Genomic DNA, 19,657 nt, shown 5'->3' with positions numbered 1-19,657 from the left:
CAAAGTATCGACCTCCTACCATCCTCAAGCATGCGGACAAGTTGAAGTCTCCAACCGGGAGATCAAGAGTATTTTGTCAAAGATAGTGAATGCTAACCGGACGGATTGGTCAAGAAAACTTGATGATGTTCTTTGGGCTTATAGAGCGGCCTACAAAACACCGATTGGGATGTCTCCATACCGGTTAGTGTTTGAGAAGGTGTGCCATCTTCCAGTGGAACTTGAGCATAAGTCCATGTGGTCTCTGAAGTTGAACCTTGAGTGGGATGTCGCCGCAAACCTAAGAGTGGCACAATTGAATGAGCTAGATGAATTTCGGTATCATGCATACACAAGCTCGTCCCTTTACAAGGAGAAGTTGAAGTACTTCCATGACAAGTACATCCAGAATAAGGAGTTTAAAGAGGATGATCTTGTGCTATTGTTCAATTCCCGGTTACGGATGTTTCCGGGCAAGTTGAAGTCAAAATTGAGTGACCATTTGAAGTGGTGAATGTAACCCCCTTTGGTGCTCTAGATTTGAAAAATAAGAACGATGAGGTGTTTAGAGTCAATGGGCACTGGGTTAAACACTATCTTAGCAAGGTTGATGATGGCCACATTGTGGCGGTTCTCCATTTCAAATAATTGGTAATCTGCGTCGTGTCGCGATGTTAAATCAGGCGCTTCTTAGGAGGCAACCCATGTGTCTTTTTTTTTCTTGTTCTTCTTAATTAGATAGGCTTTGTTTTGAGCTAACTAGTTTTGAAATGTATGCAGGAATGGGTGTGCATTGCAGGGACTGTGCAAGAAAAATTAGCCAAGGGTCACAAAAGTACGGATTGCACCATAATTATGCGGACTGCACAATCACTCTACGACCGCACAATTCTATGTGTGGTCGCACAACTGGAAGGCAAAAAATGCATGCTCTCTGAAGATTGGCCTGCCAAAATTCATTAACAATTTGCGGCCGCACATAAAATTGTGTGGTCCACACAAATTCTGCGGCCGCACTCACTTTTGTGCGGACCATAGAGATTCTTCAAAGGTTCAGGTAAAGAGTGCGGACCGCACTCAAAAAAAAATTATGAGGCCGCACTCAGGTAAGTTCTAGGCCTGACTTGGTCAACCTATAAATAGGGCTTTTCGCCACTATTCACACTTTATGCTCTCTAAACTCTCAAGCCCTAGAAGCACTGTGCATCCCCATTAGTTCTAAATCTTCCCTTATTTCATCAAGTTAGATCCTCACCTGCATCCTTCATTATTGGTATGTTCATTAAATCTTTAGATTTTTCAACTTTCTTAGTTTTGTTCTTTTGTCTAGGGTTATTTTCATGCCTAAAATAGTTAGTCATTTTTGCTTAGAATCATGTGAGCAGTATCGTAAATATTAATTGGGGCCTGGGTTCATAGATAATCATGTTTAATTTCTAAAACCTTGTCTAATCTGTGAAAAAAAATTGTATCAAACGTAAAGCAGTGCCGCGTAATTTTAAATTGTACGGCCTCACACATTTTGTGCGGTTTGCAGATCTTTGAGTTAGGGCAAAAGTTATGAATGACAAGTGTGGACCGCACTCAAAATTTTGCGGTCCACAACAAAATTTTGCGGTCTGCATTGTTGAATGATCAGAAAACCCAGTAGTCTGAACCTGGGGTTGTGCGGCCACACTAAAATTGTGCGGTCCGCACTTTTGGTTATGCGGCCACACTATGAATTATGCGATCCGTACTTGGCAGTTTGCGGCCACACTTACTTTTGTGCGGTCTGCACTGCCTCCTCTGAGTCTGTTCCTGCAATTGCCATACATGCATCTGTGACCTCCAACTCTAATTGACTCCTTTCATTATGCATTGCAGACAATGGTTAGATCACGTGGTAGAGGTGATACATCAAAAGGGAGGGCAGAACCCTCCCGAGGCCAAGGCAAAAGTAACCTACCACTAGCAGTATAGATAGCCATAAGCAAGAAAGCAACCACCAACAGAGTTCCTGAACCCTCCAAGTCCAGTGAGTATCTCCCATCTAGGGAAGTTTTTGAGGGTGACTCTGTGCAAGCACTGACTGATACCCAACCTCAACCCGAACAAGTCCCGGGTAGATTCCACTTGAGAGATGAATCCTCTTCTGCTGCTAGTTTTTCTGAGGGTTCGGAAGAGGGTAGCTAAGATTCTGAGTTGTTTTCCTCACATGCCCCAGCTGTGCCAATCAATTAGATAATGATGATGATGATGATGTCCCGGATGATGGTAGAGGAGGTGACACTCGAGTGGGTGGCCTTGAGAGGTCGAGGAGGAAAGAGATATGGGAGGACAGATTCGTCAGTTTAACTGCCTTCAACAAATTTAGACAGTGGTGGCCCCAGAGATTGCTCACTCTTGAGCGACAGTTCTTAATAAAGGATTTGGACATTCACAACCCAAATATCCTTAGACAGTTTTAGGAGAGAAAAGGCTGGAGGTGGTTCAACCAAAGTGTCTTAGATGCAAATGAGCACTTGGTTAAAGAATTTTATGCAAACGTGACTCACATAAAGAAGGGCACCAAGATAACCAAAGTGAGGAATCTGAAAATCAAATTCGACGCTTGCTCTTTGAACAAGTATGTGGGGTTTAAAGAAGTGGAAGCTATTCAGTATTTGGAGAAACTTGCTATGGTTGATACAGCTCGCCCTTGGCTAGCTAAGATTTTGGCTGCTCGAGGACCACCAGCCCTTTGGCTCACAGTAGGGGTTCCCATAGTTCGAGCCACTCTAAATTTTAAAGCTAAAGGGTGGCAGTCCTTTGTGTGCAGCCGTATTGACCCGTGCTTAAATGAGAACAATATCCCACTTACCCAAGCAGTCTTGGTGGCTTTGATTATGGCTGGTTACCCGATCAATGTGAGTGCTATAATGTCAACCAACATCACTTTAGCTATCCAAAAAGATGAGAGATCCCACCCTTACCCAAACTTCCTCACAGAGTATTTCAATTATCAAAAGGTGGAGCCGAGGCAGTATGATACAAAAGTAAAGGCCAAGAAGCCTTTCTCATAGGTACCACCTATAGGGTGCTGACAGGCCAAAGTTCAAGGGTAAGGAACTACCTCCGCTGGCCAGTCTGAGGAGCCAACGGTAGTAGTTACTGATTCAGCTGCTGAGCCTTTAACAGATGCCATGCCTTCCATAGCAACCAGCCCATCCACTGGGACAACAGCTATGCCACCACCTTCTTCTTCTAGACCATCAGTTTCATTATCGGTGCCAGCCTCATCCACTTATCTACAGTTTGCGCTACGAGTTTCCCAAACATTGGCGAGTCTCAACAACTGGATGCAGGAAGCTACTTCAAAGTTGTCTGACATATCCAGTGATGTTGCAGCACAATCTTCTGCCCCAGCAGCACCAAAGGTACCTCCGTTAGTGGAGGAAACATTGAAAAAGATTCTGGACAACCAGAAGACCATTATGGAGACCCGGGTGGCACATGGGGAAGTCATTGAGGAGTTAGGAAAGCAAGCGAAGAATATGTGAAAGTCTCATGCTTCAAAGAAGTCGGTAGATAGGCTACGAAAAGAAGTTGCCAAGATTGCATCTGCCGGAGATCTACTACTAGACTTACTTATGGAGGGAGCACTTTCAGCCCCAACAGCACTAGCAACATCAGCAGTACCAAAAGGCATCACATACAACAGTCGGCTAGTCTGAGGAGCCAGACCATGCTACCCATACTGCTGAGGAGATGATCCAGATGCTCACCAACCTCGTTGTCCCTTAGCCAGGTGATGATGAGATACAATTAGAGGAGACCGAGAGTGCTGAAGATTCCATGCAGACTGAGACCACATAGGGAGTTCTCTTAACTTTCTACCCTTCCTTGTTCTTATTTTTGTTAAGCATTGGGGACAATGCTTCTTTTTATTGGGGCGGGGGGTCTATTTTGATTGATTTGACAATGACATCTGGCATGTAATAACTCTTATAATATTTTTCTTTTATCTTTATTTCCTCTTTGGTTATGTATATATTCTTCCCTTTCCCTTGATGTATATATTCATTTTCCACTCAGTTTGTATATTCATTTGTCTTACTTTTGTAGTTTATTTCTTAGCTTTTTTAGTTTGTCTTTCTTAGTAATGTAACTTCTTATTTACTTTAGTAATTTCTTTTTGATTTGCTAGCTTTTTTTTTACGTTTGAGTGAACAATAAGCCTTTGATTTTCTTAATGCCATGGTTCTTTCCAAAGGTAAATTTTTTCTGAACCGGGTGGCTTTTCCAAACGATAGATGTCATGACAACCTTCTTAAGGGATGCGTCCATTTTCTTTTATATTTAGGCAAAAATAGTAGTAATGAATAAAAGGGTCTCAAGCATACTTCACTTGGTACCAACACATTTACCTACGACCTTATGGTTAAAAATAAGTTGTTGGCAGAAAATAGCTCTAGTTGTGACCTTTCGACTCTTGTGTTGACTTAAGCAGTCATCGAGTGGTTCAATCGAGCCATCTGTGATTCTCAATCTTAACTAGGGTCATTGTGGGCCCTCGACTTCGTTCTCTTTAGCAATCCAGCAGCGTGAGAGGTGAGGTATTGAATTTCAAGTCCAAGTACCCATTCTAATAGTCTAGAACTTACCCCGAATGTTTTTCTAGGCAAAATTCTAAGTGTAGCTTGGCTTGAGAAATGATTGTAGGATCTCCTTGATCCAATTTGAAATTTGAAATCTTCCATAGCCTACCAATGTGATATCCCTAGTCAACCCATTTAAGCCCTATTTCTTTCCGTTTTGCAATGACCCTCTCTTGGCACTCAATCTTTCCTTAGCATTCTTGAGAAACAATTGGAAAAACATAAGTTTGGGGAGAGACGAGGAGTTTGGAAGTGATATAAAGGTACAAAGAATAGAAAGAAATGAAGAAAAGGGAGGCAAGGAAAAGAAAGAAAGAACAAAAAGAAAAATGCCAAAAAGAAAGTGAATAAAGTAAAAAGTTGAAGGGATTCAAAAAAACAAGGATGAAAGGCACGGAGTAAATAGAAAAGGAGAAAAATGAATGTCATGATCAAGAAAGAGTGACGTTACGTCTCTCTAGTTCCCCCGAGGAAAAATATTGACTCAAAGAGTCGACAAAGTATGAGCCGAAAAGAGAAAATGGATTGCTTAAGGAAAGATGAACCCATTATATTCCATCAAGTCCTGCCTTGATCCAAAAAGCATTCATTACATCCCGAAAAAAACCCTACATAATTTCAAGTCGAGTGAGATTACATTAATGGTGATTTACATGAGGGGCAAGCATATGGTACTTAAAGCTGTACTTGTGACATTCTTTTGAGAGAGATGAGCGAACTTTTCACTATCCTTGAATTGAATGTTACATTCTAAAGTGAGATTTGCTAACGGAAAGTAAAGGAGGATGAGTTTGGGATCTACAATGACATACATGAAAGAGCGAGCTTCCTTGATGAATAAAGTCAACTCTTGATGCTCTAGTGTCACATTAGAACTATTGTACTCAAAAAGTCAATTCATTGCATTGTTGATAATTCATATGTGTTGTGGGTAATTTTTGGTCCCAATTGATGTGTGATTGATTCACCTTAGGTCAGCTGAAATAGTTCTTGTCTTGTGGATGTGGGAATTACCTTGTTTGCTTAAGGACAAGCAAAATCTTAAGTTTGGGGGAGTTGATAAGTAGGGATTTTGACTACTTATTTGCACTCTTTTACTTTCGTTTAAGCTCAAAATTGCTTAAAGATATTCCCGAAAACTAATAAAATGTGCTTTCTTGCAGGAGTGTTGGAATCTGATCCAAAGAAATGAAAATCAACTCAAGAAGGAGTAATTTTGGATAAGGACCAAAACAAGACTAAAAGGGAACAATGCGGACCGCACAATATTGAGTGCAGCCGCAGAACATAAGAAAGCCTCTGACAAAAGTCCCATGCAAAATGCGGATCGCACAATTCTACTGCGGCTGCAGAAGATGAAGTTCAGAGAGTTGTATTTTTTAGGCCATGAAAAAGTGCGGCCCACACCATTATTGTGCGGCCGCAGTCATAATTGTGAAGTCCGCATAAGAGGAGAATCAGAGAGCCATCTTTTTGGAGAATTGAAGATATGCAGGCCGCACTATTATTGTGCGGCCGCAGGAGTCCAAAGTGCGGTCGCACTTATAAATGTGCGGTCCGCATAATGAAGGCCAGCTCCAGTCCAAGTTCAAGTGTGCGGCCACACTCAGAAATGTGCAATTCGCACAATTAAATGAAGTGCAACGGCACCTTAGTTTTATGCGACCGTAGAAAGCCTAGTTGACCAGTCAATCTTAACATGCGTACCGCACACAAAATGGTGCGGCCGCACAGCCTTCATAGGGGCAATTTTGTCAGATATTTTCAGCTTAGTATAAATAGAACTTTTTTTCAATTTTAGGTTAAGTTTTGTTTTTAGAGAGCACCTGAGCCGTTTTTATTTACTGTATTGGGTTACATTGTACTAGATTAGCTTTTAAACATTAGATTTTCTCTCCTTGATCAAGTATTATGAATTCTATTTTAGTTTCTTCTTTAATTTCTTCATTTTCCATGAGTAACTAAATCCATAGCTAGGGTTATGACCCAACCCTAAATGGATAATTAATAGGTAATTGATTTAGGGCTTATTTATTATTGGGTTTAGGATATTTAGCCTAGTTCTTGCTTGAATTTGAGAATTGATGGTTGCAAATATTAATTCATGCCTATTTGACTTAGTCTCTTCTTGAGAAAGAGAGACTAAGTCTAGGAAAACTTGGCTAACTAGGAATTGGGGTGAACTCAAGAAATTGATAGCCCCAATTAAAGGGTCGAACCTAGAAATAGTAAGACCCGACTAGAGCGTTTATCACTTACTTTGTGAAATACCCGTTTGGACATAAGAAAGCCAAATTGGGAAAAATTGCTCAAACTACCGAGAGGTATAAAGTGAGTAATTGAGTGTGATTGCTATATTGTATCCCATCAACCAAACACACCCTAAAGCTCTCAACCCGTTAGGTATCCATCTAGGCGGAAGTTACAACCCTAGACCTTTCATAACTTGAAAAACAACCAAAACCAAAATATTATCTCTTAGCTCTACAATTACAATCAATAGCTTAAAAGTAGAAGTGGAAACAACAATTGAGAATGTGGAAGTGTAATTTAAGGCACATCATACATTTACACTAGGTGTATACCTAATCCAAAATCTAAATCCATGTGGATTCGACCCTGACTTGCGTTGGGTTTTTATTATTGCTTCGACCGCCTCACAACCTATACTCGTGGTGTGAGTTTGGGCAACATTGGACGCACAAATTCCATTTACCCATTGGCGAGGCCACTATCACGCTGCAGGACATTGAGATTCTTTGTGGGCTGTCGATTGATGGGCTTCCTGTTGCTTTGTCGCATGCCATAAGAGAGTATACGGGAGATTAGTACCTGGAAACGTTGCAGTGGCTCACCGATTTCGGCCAGCGGATGAGGGTGCATTGGTTGGGGCTAGTCGTCTGCAGTTGACACCCGTCCAGCTGCATCTGGAGGTGATGCATGCTGACTTTATGGATGATACACCGGATCTTCATATTAACCGGTACACGAGGTTGCTACTGTTGCTTATGTCTGGAGGGGTATTGTTCCCAAACACTTCGGGAAACCTAGTCAGCTTGAGATTTCTTCATCATCTTGAGTGGCTAGATGATTTACATGATTACAGTTGGGTGTTGTTGTTCTTGGTTACTTGTACATGCAGATGTGTCGGGCAAGCATGGGCACCCAGCGAAACATTGCAGGATTTTTGCCGCCACTGCAGGTGAAAATATAGCCAAATACTCTCTTCATTATAACATACATCATAAAAATATACCTTAAATTTTACGTCCAAATTGTATATTAGGTTTGGCCCTGGGAGTGGTTCCTGCAGTTGCAGCCACCTCTACTACCCATAGCTTAGGATGCACCACCTCCACCGTTTATCCCTTTAGCTAGGAGGTGGGATGATAGGCAAGGATACGGATATGAGTACGAGGCTCGACATAATCTCCCCTATTGCAGGGATTTGTTGGATCTGCTGGAGGCCACACAAGAAATTCTATACTTAAGTTTACTTGGCCTGGATTTATATGTGTTGCGTATACTCAAGGTTCCTATTTTTACGTAATAGTTCATTCGGAGGCCATACAGTGACGAGCTAATATCCAGTTTTCCCGAGGCGACTTATGTGGAGATATTCCATCCTGTTGATGTGTCTCGATATTGTCGAGCATCATGCCACTGAGCGAGTCCTTCGCCAGTTTGGTCGACCACATCTTGTACCTCCACCGCCCACTTGGCTTAGGACACATTACCAGTGGGATAATCATTCGAGGGTTGACCAGGCATATGAGGCATAGCTAGAGTTGCAGATCAAGATTTGGGACCAGTGGCGTGACCTGATTCCCCCACCCCCTCCAACCGAATGCATGGATGGTGAGAATGAGTATATGGGCTGGTACCGCAGCATTATCAACTTTTCGTCAGGAATCCCGTTCATCGTGTTAGCGGTCGGTTTGTTCCATATGCCGAGAGGCATGAGGCGCTGGTATGTTATTTGGTATACTTAGTTATAACGTTAACCTTATAGTTTCGTAATTAATATTTTACATGTTGTGCAGGCTATTGGCCTATATCTGTTCTACCAGTTGAGACTGTAGATGCAACACCGTACCGGCAAGGGAGCAGCCACTTTGCACGAGTATGGATGGCAGGTTATGGATTTGGCTGCCTGGACATTGCAGCAAGCCCGAGATGATGAGCGCTTAGGAAACGAGGTTGATTATATGGGGCCAGAGCAGTACCATTGTGGGCCAGCAGTGCAGCCTGAACGTGGTCGATGTGGCAGGCATGCCCAGAGAGGTAGGGGTGTCCCACGACGTCGTGGGGGTCGGCGAGGAGTTGGTCCCCAACAAGGGGGCGTGGAGGCACCTGTTGAGGATGTTGGATTTGATCAGCCAGGTGACCACCCTGAGCCACACCATGCTCCTAGTGATATGTTGTCATTTAACCTAGGGCTTACTCCAGACATTATGTTCCTTATCAACGTAGTTGGTTGCCACAAAACCTGTATGTTAAAAGTACTTCATGGCATGTGAGCACGGCATATGCCAGCACTTCATGGCATGTGAGCACGGCATATGCCAGATGGAACATTTCCCATTATAACATAACCTTCTGGCTTCATTTACGGTGTGTGTATTATTTTCCCGGTTTTGATGGATAGCGGTGTGAACTTCTAAAATATTTTGCTCGTTGCAATACTGTAAATATGAATGCCAATGTGCTCGCATACTGTATTTCTCAAATCTTTTCATTGGTATTGGCATAAATTCAACACCTCTATCCATCAATGATGATGCACCTCTAGCCCTTTTAACAAACCTCTCAGCCATCTGTTTGAATGACATCCGCACCATGGCCGTGACAGGGAATCCACGTGCAGAGTTCAATAACCCATTGAAAGACTGACACATTTGTAGTTAGAATTCCCCATCGTCTTCCACCATCTGCATGCAATGTCCACTTGTCAAGCTCATGTCGCATCAACCAACGATAGGCTCCTTTGTCTTCCTGCCTGATCGATTCTATGCGCCTCCTGAATTTACACTCTTATTGATCAGTTGCAGCTATCCACATTAAATCATACAAGTCTTTGTTGGGATGTTCCTTCTAGAAAGTGGCCTTCAGGTGCCTCATACAGTAACGGTGATATGCATACGGTTCCTGCCATGTAGGCAAATGCTGTACAGAACTTAAAATACCACCATGCCGATCAGATATTAGACAAATACCTGAAAGTTGTCTGACAATGTGCTCCTTCAAGTGGTTCAAAAATAGTGTCCATGTCTCTTGACTTTCATTGGCACAAATAGAAAAAGCTAGGGAAAATATACCTCTATTACCATCTACTGCAACGGTGATCAACAACTTAATATCATACTTTCCATAGACATGAGTGTCGTCTATGGATATTACCACCTGCAATGCACAAAACCATCAATTGCTGGTTTGAATGCCTAGAACACATATTTGAATATATGCTCTGGTATTCCAGAACTCCGCTCAAGCTTTTATTCAACAACAGTCCCGTAGTTAAAGTGTTGCAATGCGACCATGTACCTGGGTAGAGATGCAAATGACTTATCCCATTTACCATAACCAATTTCAAATGTCTGTTTGCGCCCGAGAAATGCCTTTCTTTTGATAATGGTACACCCAAATTCCTGGTGGACAAATGTAATACACTCTTCGATCTTGTACCTTATGGAGGCTTCAATGTGTGGAATCAAGACAAGAGAAATCAAGTCAATATCCAAGTTAAAGTGATTCCCATTGAATGTGTCCATTTCACAATTGTGGGTGCCAATGTATTTACCCACAACTCACATATTTGTTTTCTTCTTCCTCGCACACGGCATCCAATTACAACATGTAAACCATCTACGGCAAATAACCTCGTATACATCCGGAGATGACTCCCATATCATCATCTCACGACACTCTTTTACGCTGTACATTTTCACTGCCTTGCTTAGGCGCGGTTTATCAAGAAAAAGCATGCCCTTTGACAACACCGTTGTTCTAGATTCACCCCACATTGCTTTCCGAATTTCATCAATATCCCTTATGAGGGCATCTGCATCTGGCATACTTGGCAAATGATCAAGGTAGGGAATCTCCCTTGAATGAAACGGCACATGGGACTCGTACACTCTTGGTCTAACAGGAGGTGGAGCATGCTCCCTCATCAAATCAAGTTCAGCATTATCTTCCTCCTCATCATCACCCTTGTCAGGGAAGAGTGTGTCATCTTCGGACTCATCAGCATTGTTGTCATAATCACTATTCTCTTCCTGACTTTGCGCATCTGCCAGATCCCGATTAAATATGTCGTCTTCGGGCAATTGAGTAAGGACAGGACCATCGAGTTGCTCTTTTTCACTGCACAATCAAAAAAATAATGAGTTACTCAAATTGGTCCAAACATTACATATAACTTTATATATTCACTTACAAATCGTAATGTGTTGATATCCCATGATACACATTATCTTGTTGATGCTGACTCCCGGATGGACCATCATGATCCAACACACCAAAACTAGACATATTCCAACTGGTCGTTGGTTCATAACTTGTAAATTCATATCTGGTCGATACCCCCTGTGGAATATATGAGTGTTAATACAAATTCAATACACAAAAATATACATCGTAACACAAAGGAAAATTGAAGTTTACCACTCGACTTGTGGATTGTATAAACTAGGGGAGAAATTATTTCCTCGCTCCTCATTCGTCCGTGGAGATAAGTTTAGATCCGGCCAAACTCTTTCAGCCAGAACCTGTTCGGCTAAAACTGCTCCAAAATAACGACCCGATGATTGAGGGATATCCCTACTTTGCGCAACCTCATTATTGCGAACGTCTTCAACTTTGACGTACATTTCCAACAGCTTTATCACAATAAATTCCCGGTATTCATCCGGAGTCCTCAAAAAATATCTCAGAGTTTCATCGTCTTCAATGTTAAAGTCAGCATAACAAGCAACCCCTTGCGGAGTCACAAAATACGGATATCTTGTGGTTACTTTAATATTCACCGAACGTTTGCTCACACTTATTTTATTACATAACAATGATACCAATGTATCGTACTCCATTGTAAGTGGCAACTTAACAATGATATTGTGGAGATAAATTATAGCTTACTGAGTTATTCGCCACCACAACCTCACCCTTCCCCCCCCCCCCCCCAAATATAATGAAACCCTAATTCTTCATTCTTCAAACATTGTGAAAAAATTGCAAAATAACTTAATGAAAAAAAATTCACAAGACTTGAGAATATTTTTGAATGGATTTTTACAAAATCCTTAACGTCTTTAAATAAGGCAAAAACCAGTCTGGGGGTTCAATTATTTGAGGTATAGCGCCTTAGCTTAAGGCGCTATACCCAGTTGAATTATTGTTATGTCAGTTAAGCCCGAAAGAATTATTTATGGGCCCACATAATATATATAGCTTCTTTGAGTTCAAATATAACGCCTTAAAAAAGGGCGATATACTTAACTGGGCAAACGGTCATTAAGGTATAGCGCCTTTTTAAAAAAACGTTATATATAAATTGGTCACCATGTTTTTATTCTACACATTTCGATTCTTTGAGTCCAAAAGAACCATATTTTGGGTCCGAACTCTAGAATGGGTCGGCCCGTATTGACAGCTCTACCCCAAAATATATCAAAAAGTTGTCCGCAACTTATAAACTTTTTTTACGGCGACGTACTTTGGCCTAAGTAAATGAGTCATTTGTTACAATGGTGGGATATGATACTCCATGGGGTGGGATATTCCATGACATTAATTATCCCACATTCTACATGAGATACCTAATTCCACCATTTTAGTATAAAAGTTATCACGGGATTAGCTAATACTCCCAACCAAACATAGGATAAAACTTTATCCCAAGATTATTATCCTTAGTCCCACGTACCAAACGACTAATAAGTTAAAAAGGATTAAGTATCCAAATGATTAAGCTAAAAGTTTGGTTGTCACTTCTTCAGAGCTCGATCTTTTGAGAAAGTTCTTTATCTTAACAAATCACTTAACCCCTTCCCTCGGATAACCTTCCCTCAGAGAATCATCATGCAAGCAGTGATCACAATAGAATGATCTTATGACAGCGGTGATCATGTTTCCTTTCCACCTCAATTGTGAGAGAATCCTTGAACATATTAAGTAATAGCATTTGCTCATTGCCAAATTTAGTAATCAATAAAGCAGCAATCTTCTATCTCCAAAATACTAGTTTTTGCTCCCAAAGCAAATGTATTGACCATGACTACAAAATTTGGTATAATAAACCAAGTATGTAAATAAACAAATTTACATCTCCGTTTGTTAATAGCAAAGAGCAGCTAAATCTCCACTCCAACAAATTTGTATAGGCTTGAATAGATCCTAGGTATCTGATCGGCTTGACAAGAAAAACCAAGACCCTGCTGTCTAGAGTGTGTCACCCCAAGTGCTCGGGTGATCTCAGAAGCAGTGATGAGAACATTTTATCCATGTAATTTAGCAATTAACTCGGATGAATTCTATTTCCTGCAAACATCCACATCCCAGAAACAATTAGCAAGAAATGTTTTGATGCTTCGCATAAAATAATGCATAGGACAAGTTGGCCAATACTTGATACATGCAGATGGAAAGAGTTTGGCTACTTGAGATTAAAACGAGGAGCAGCATTATCGTTATTACTTTCTTCTTTTCGTCTCTCTTTTTGACAAATACTACAAAGTTTTATCAGAATGACATCCAATTTTCTGACTGGCCAACATCAGCAACGATTCGGGGTGGGTTTTAGTACCATCACATTCTGCTAGCGCAAGGCATATTTAGCTAATTTCATGATCAACAATGTCGCCATAACAGAACATGTACAAAGCTAGTCTCAAAAGATTTACACAAAAAGGAGAACTCTCCACAATAGTCTCAGTGTTGCATGGTGGACACCTCATTCAACCGAACATGCAATATGAGTGTGATGGTCTGAGAATCCTTTAAATCTCAAACAACAAGTGAGCTAACCAGAAAGCCTGGCTTAATGCAAGTGATGACAAGGGATGATTGATGAGCTTTACTAACCTGCAACTCTTTTTTGAAGGAACAACAAGTCCCCTTTTCTCCAGGCTTTTAAAACGATCTCTTGCAAGGGTGCAGCACCCCTGTTTGCAACAGAAAGAAAATCCACATAAGAAATTCTTGAAAATAGAAATAGAAGTCAGAGCAACCATTTTGGAGAAATTCGAAATCAGGAAGAAAACCTTCAGTTTACGGAGGGAACCAGTAATCTCTTCAGACAGTAAGACCTGAGCAGGAGCAGGCTCGAATCTGAAATGACAGATGCCATTTATCTTTTCAACATCCAAAGTTGTTGTAGCAATAAAACAAAAGCACAAGAAAAACAACTCTCATAGCTCAGATCAAGTAAGCTAGAAGTTGAAATTTTTTTAGGAGTTATAACCATAAAGATCCCTTTGAATTCTGATGTTCTAAAAAACCATTTCTCTTCCAGTTAGAAATTCAATAATTGAAATTTTTTACTTAAAAGAATGAAACAGCACATACTTGCGCTTTCCCAAACGTGGTGGACAAGATTTTAGTCTTTCCTTTTTAGCAGTAACACGACGGAGATGTCTTTTCTGTTTTTCTTCATCCTCTTTCTCTATTTCTTGAATTATATCCGGTAAGCTGCAGACACGAGAACAACTCATCACAGGCAAATTCCATTAACTAGAAAATGATTTTCCTGATATTCTAAGCAATCACAAACCTGTCAATCTCTTTCGAGAGCTTCTCTGCTTTTGTTGCTTCAGCTTCTGCTTTCAGCTGTTCTTTGCGTCTAGCCCGTCGATTCTTCTCAACTTGTGTTAGCATTTTGGGCTTTTGAGGCCTGCGTAATATTTAAATTAATGACGTGTAATTTCATTTAAATGTTAAATGAAGGTGAGGCATCAACTTGTAATAATGCACTCAACCTAAAATGGATCGCAAGGGAAGCTAATGGCTAACCTAGCGCACTGCAAAATTTCAGAACACATAGCTGTCTTACAAAAAAGAAAATTTTGAACACCGGTCACTTTACAACAGAACATCATTCGAAGATTAGGATCATTACCATCAAAGGAAACAGATATGAAGTCAGACGGCAACAACAGCTTCCATATTATCTATCATGCTTACCGGGGATCAGCTCACACAATTTAACTCAACTAGATTAAGGAGAAAACCTCTTCACATTAAAATATGATTTTAAATGTAGTTGTGGTTTTAACTTAACATATTTAAGCAGCCAAAGGGTTTTCAGAGGTCTTATAAAGGTCTTGGCCTAGTCATTCATTGACGTAAATTTTTGGATTGGATGCTCAAATTCTTTCCCAGTTCAAGACTTCCAGTACCATTTAATTATTGACAATTTACTATGCACCGCCTCGAGAAAAAAAATGAGAACTTGCAGGGTTAGCTATAAATATTGGAAAAAGAAGAGTTACAAGTGTTGAAAACAAAGACCTTCTCCACTAGCTCAAATTCAACCCTACAAAAACTGAATCTGTTATTTCCCAGTTCTAATACTGCCCAGTTATTGAAATAATGTGAATTTTCGCATTAACTACAAATATTGGAAAAATAAGAGCTACTAATATTGTAAAAAGGAACTTTTTCCACTTGCAGCAAACAAGTAAACCAAACAGAATAGGGCAAAAGAGGGTCCAAATGATAGGGACAAAGGGAGCATGGGTCTTAGTCCAACTGTGATAGGGATGGATATATCGCCTTGGACCTCATAAGCATCCATCAGCTTAGAACTTTGTGAAAACTATTAAACATGCAAAGCCACACAAATAAAACTAAACTGCCTTCTAGTGATGATGATAAGGAGTTGAACATAGTAATCGACAATCGGGAGCTACTATAAAAACGAGAACTAAACAACTCATGTTAGCCTTGTAAAGTTACAGTAAAATTTAACTTCGCTGAATTGTTGTAACCAGTCTCCAGAATTGATATGTAATTGATTTTACTGTCAGCATAATTTAACATGCAAATTCTTAAAACACTTCAAATTGTCACCTTATTTTTTCTCTAAAGCCTAAAGCCTAAAGATTGTCTATGGTTCACCTATTCACTATTTTAAGGGAGTCCACGAATATGAACAGACACAGTTAAGTAAATTACATAGTTCAAAGTTTGATGGCCGAACTTTTAAGTAATATAATTTTAAATACTCCTGAATACTGAGCTGGCAATGAATAAAACACATTTCTATAGGTAAAACTATCATGACAGTCCAGCAACAAACAGAAGCTTACCTTTTCTCCAGTTCTGTGGTTCCATCTTCCATTAGATTTTCATTCTCCACGTCACTCCCACTGTCCGCTTCAAGTAAATACATCTGAGACAAAAGAATCTTCAGTGCATGCTTATATCAAGTTAGCCCACTAAGTATCTGCAAGGCCCATGGTCAAGGTACTAGCAAGAACGTAACATAATCAACTTACCTCTTCTTCATTAACTGCTTCTCCAGGAACAATTAACGGAATAGGCTCCGGCCCCAATTCATTTCTATAAATTTTCTGCATTTCATCTGCAACAGCACAAGCTAATGCATCCTGAATTGAGAAGATACAGAGCGAGTTACTAATCACAGGGACTAGGAGCTAGGTAATAGCAAAATATGACACACAGACATCAGGTTTTACCTGATGACTTTCGGATGCCGGATTGAATGAGCATCCTGGAGGCTCAACTTCCACAGCAGGAATAACAGTTGTCTTGGGCTTCTGTCACAGGCAATGCATGTTAATTTTATTACATATACTAATGCAGAGTTGTCTTTTCCCTTTTCGAGAAGTACACTGATGCATAATTGTTCTAGGAAAATCATAACTTTACAATTCAAATACTCGAGCTTTAGGACCATACCAAAATATACACACTTAAGATAGAGAAGTAATGGATCGAGGAAGGAAAAGACAGGTAGGTACAAACGATATGCACTAAGCGCAGGTGACAACATGGAAATCAATATTATCTCCTCCCTTGGTAACATTGCGCAATTCTAAACTTCACTATCTTAAGTGTGTATATTTTGGAATGTGCATATCTTGAAAATTATCTCTTTTTAAATCACGAACATAGTAAGGGTCGGCTATAATGGATACTCTATATCCATTCTATTTATTAGGCCCATTACCTTCAACAATAAAGGACCTTAGATTCAATCACATGCCTCTTTTTCCTTTTTCGTACTCCTATCTATCCTTTGAGAGGATAACATGGCACATAGGTTGTGCAAGGAAATGGTTCCTTACAGAGATGCTTTTACATGTGATGCTTTCTTGGAAAATAAAATATTCATTTGGCGTAAATTTAATCACTTTTTAAGTTGACTTCAAGGTAATCATTTTAAAGCAACAATAATAGTCCTTATAAAGAAGGGTGTGCATTTATAAGCCTATAGCAGATATCTTATCACAACTTATCAGTCGAAAATCCAGCTGATTTCACAGATGTATTTCATGCATAAGGACACAAAAGATGAAAAGAAAATCCTGACAGGTGGCCCAAAAAAAGAAAGGGAGCAGAGAAAAGAATAAAAAAATCCAAATTATGGGAAGGAGAAAAAAGTGTACCTTTTTAGTTTTGATGACCAGTTCACCTGCAACAATGCAGTGAAGTCTGTATCAGAAAAGCTATTTTACTACAGAAGTGACAAGGAATAGAAAAGGTTTGAATCACAAGGGCACCTTTATCATCCCAAATGTCAACCATGCTAGAATCTCCACTAGCCAAATCCTAATTGCCCAAAATTAAGAAGAGATATCACTGAGGATCAATTAGAAATGTGCACTCAAACAAATATATAGTCTCCCCTATTGAGCCAAGGGGAATTATGGCAAGGAAGCGGGCAGTCATAACATCTTGCAATTGGTAAATTGAACATTTTTAAAGAGAAATAGTGAAAAACCTTTTGACCCTTATCTTTGGCTATCTGAACTTCTTTACTTTTCTTCTTGGACATTTTCCCAGTTGAAGAAGGTACAGGTTCGACAAAGGCATTCCTTTGTAGCATACTATCACATCGAAGTACTTTCTCCCGGTGTTTTTCAATTTTCCGTTTGGCTGAAAGATCTGGATCATAGACATAAACTTGTCACGACCTATTAAAGAATGATTCACCAACAAAAAATGACAGAACTGCTAAATATTCCAGAGAAATAGTACTAAGGTGATTCTAAACTGCTCTCTTCTAATCCAAAAATGTCAGTTACTATATCCCAAAACTTCGTCAGGATTCATTATACACACAATAATTGGATGTGAACAGAAGCCCCATCTACTAAAAACTAACATCCAAACAACTGCTACTGAAAGGTACCTGCAAGTCTACAGCTGAAATGAACTTTCAATCTGCTCTCAAGGTTGACTTTTTCCACAATTTGACAATTCAGCCAATTTTAGGATCACTCAAAACCAACTCTCTTACTGTACATCCTACACAGTTACTTGGATTAATTATTTTGTAGACTTGTCTTAGTACACTTAATACTCTAAATATAGTTACCCAGCCAAAAAAAGTTCAATCTGCTGGAATAGTAAATAGTATACATACGAATTCATCTAAAAATTACATCAGCTAGAAAACATAAGTGTGCACCAGTCTATTGGCTTGTTTTACTATGTTTGGTACTTGAACAAATAATACTTGCTAGCAATTTTGAACAAGCGAAAGAAATCCTTAAATATTAAATACCTCTGGATTTGTCGACGTAAAAGAGGGAATCACTGGGAACTTGAGCGAGAGAACCACCGGAAAGAGCATCTTTAGTGGAATTATCAAAGAAATCTTCAATATCTTCAGTACTTATGTTGGCTCTCCATTCCTTCTTCCCTTTCCTTGAGCTCTTCGATCTTTTCCCCATTTGTGTGCTTCGTGCGCTATAAGGTTTCGGCCAACTTAAACCCTAGTATATAAGGTTTCTGGTAAAATTGCTATATTTCTACTTTTATTTGCACTTTCATCCCTATACTTTTGGTTTTCCTCACATGAACTTTAAAAAAATATATTTATGGTTGGTTTATCAGGCAACAAATCTGGTGATCTCTAAAATGATTTCATGCGCGCACAATCCTTAACATATGTTCTTTTTGGATGGCTTGGGGATGTCATAATTTTAGTGGTTAGATTAAAACCAGTTCTTTTTGAATGATTTTTACAAATTTAAGAATATAATTAAGTTTGCAAACTAATTAAAAATAAGGCAAAATACGTGGCCATTTTTTGCGGACTACCTTAGACACTTAACATTTCTAAAGTATAGCTAAGACACGCCTCTTTGTCTACGTGGCCAACGCATGATTTACAAACAAAATAAGGCGTCTGAACAATAAAACCTATATATTTGGTGTTTTATTTGGACGGTGCAAATCTAATAAAACTTATCCAACTGTTAAAATTGATTTTTTTTCTTTTTTCAGTTTCTTTATTTTTTTCATTTTTCTAAAGCAGTCCACCCACTTGCCTACTATCAGACCCATCTAAAGCTCTCCACCTTCTACCATGGTTAAACGAAAAAAGTTGCAGAGCTAACTCGATTTTGTCATTAACCGAATTGGAAATGAACGCAACTTTACAAGCCTGGATATTGAGGGATTTGGACTCGATACAGAGACAATTCCTCCTTTGAGGTCGGAGTTGTAAATTGAAAGCGGTGAATACAGAGGCAATTCCTCCTACCATGGCCAACACTTAAAGCACCATCATTTTTATTTTTTTCCTTTTTTCCTTTTCCGCCAGCAAAGACCCAGGCCGACCAAAAAGATCGTTTCTTGAACTCATGAAAGGGTGTCCATTTTTTTGCATTTTCAATTTGAAATAGATTCTAAAGTTGCAGATTTTGATTTTGATTTTGGTAAATAGAAATTTCAAAAGTTAATAAGTCTGGGTGCATCAATTGTATGGATACGAAGGTGGTTGATTCATGCGAATATTTTTTTCTGGTATGTATTTGCCATAGTTGCAGAAGTTTAGAGGAGCAAGTTGACGGAGGTGGGGGTTTTGA

General features: G+C 39.6%; 1 protein-coding gene across 1 annotated transcript; it reads right to left on the bottom strand.

Annotated features, from left to right (window-relative positions):
- Positions 1–12,757: 12,757 nt before the first annotated feature.
- Positions 12,758–18,718, bottom strand: LOC107790236 (ribosome biogenesis protein NOP53). The gene is made up of 12 exons (XM_016612145.2): positions 18,349–18,718; positions 17,563–17,726; positions 17,342–17,390; positions 17,228–17,253; positions 16,295–16,375; positions 16,094–16,204; positions 15,905–15,987; positions 14,368–14,487; positions 14,163–14,285; positions 13,859–13,925; positions 13,680–13,759; positions 12,758–13,136 (listed from the first exon to the last, which is right to left on the bottom strand). The coding sequence occupies exons 1-12, from the start codon at positions 18,515–18,517 to the stop codon at positions 13,130–13,132; spliced, it is 1,080 nt and encodes a 359-aa protein (XP_016467631.1). The 5' UTR covers positions 18,518–18,718; the 3' UTR covers positions 12,758–13,129.
- Between the last annotated feature and the right edge of the window lie 939 nt (positions 18,719–19,657).

This window comes from Nicotiana tabacum, chromosome 6 (genome assembly GCF_000715075.1).
Source record: "Nicotiana tabacum cultivar K326 chromosome 6, ASM71507v2, whole genome shotgun sequence".
NCBI lineage: Eukaryota > Viridiplantae > Streptophyta > Magnoliopsida > Solanales > Solanaceae > Nicotiana > Nicotiana tabacum.
The sequence above is the reverse complement of the archived record's forward strand: the minus strand, read 5'-3'. Positions and strand labels throughout refer to the sequence as shown.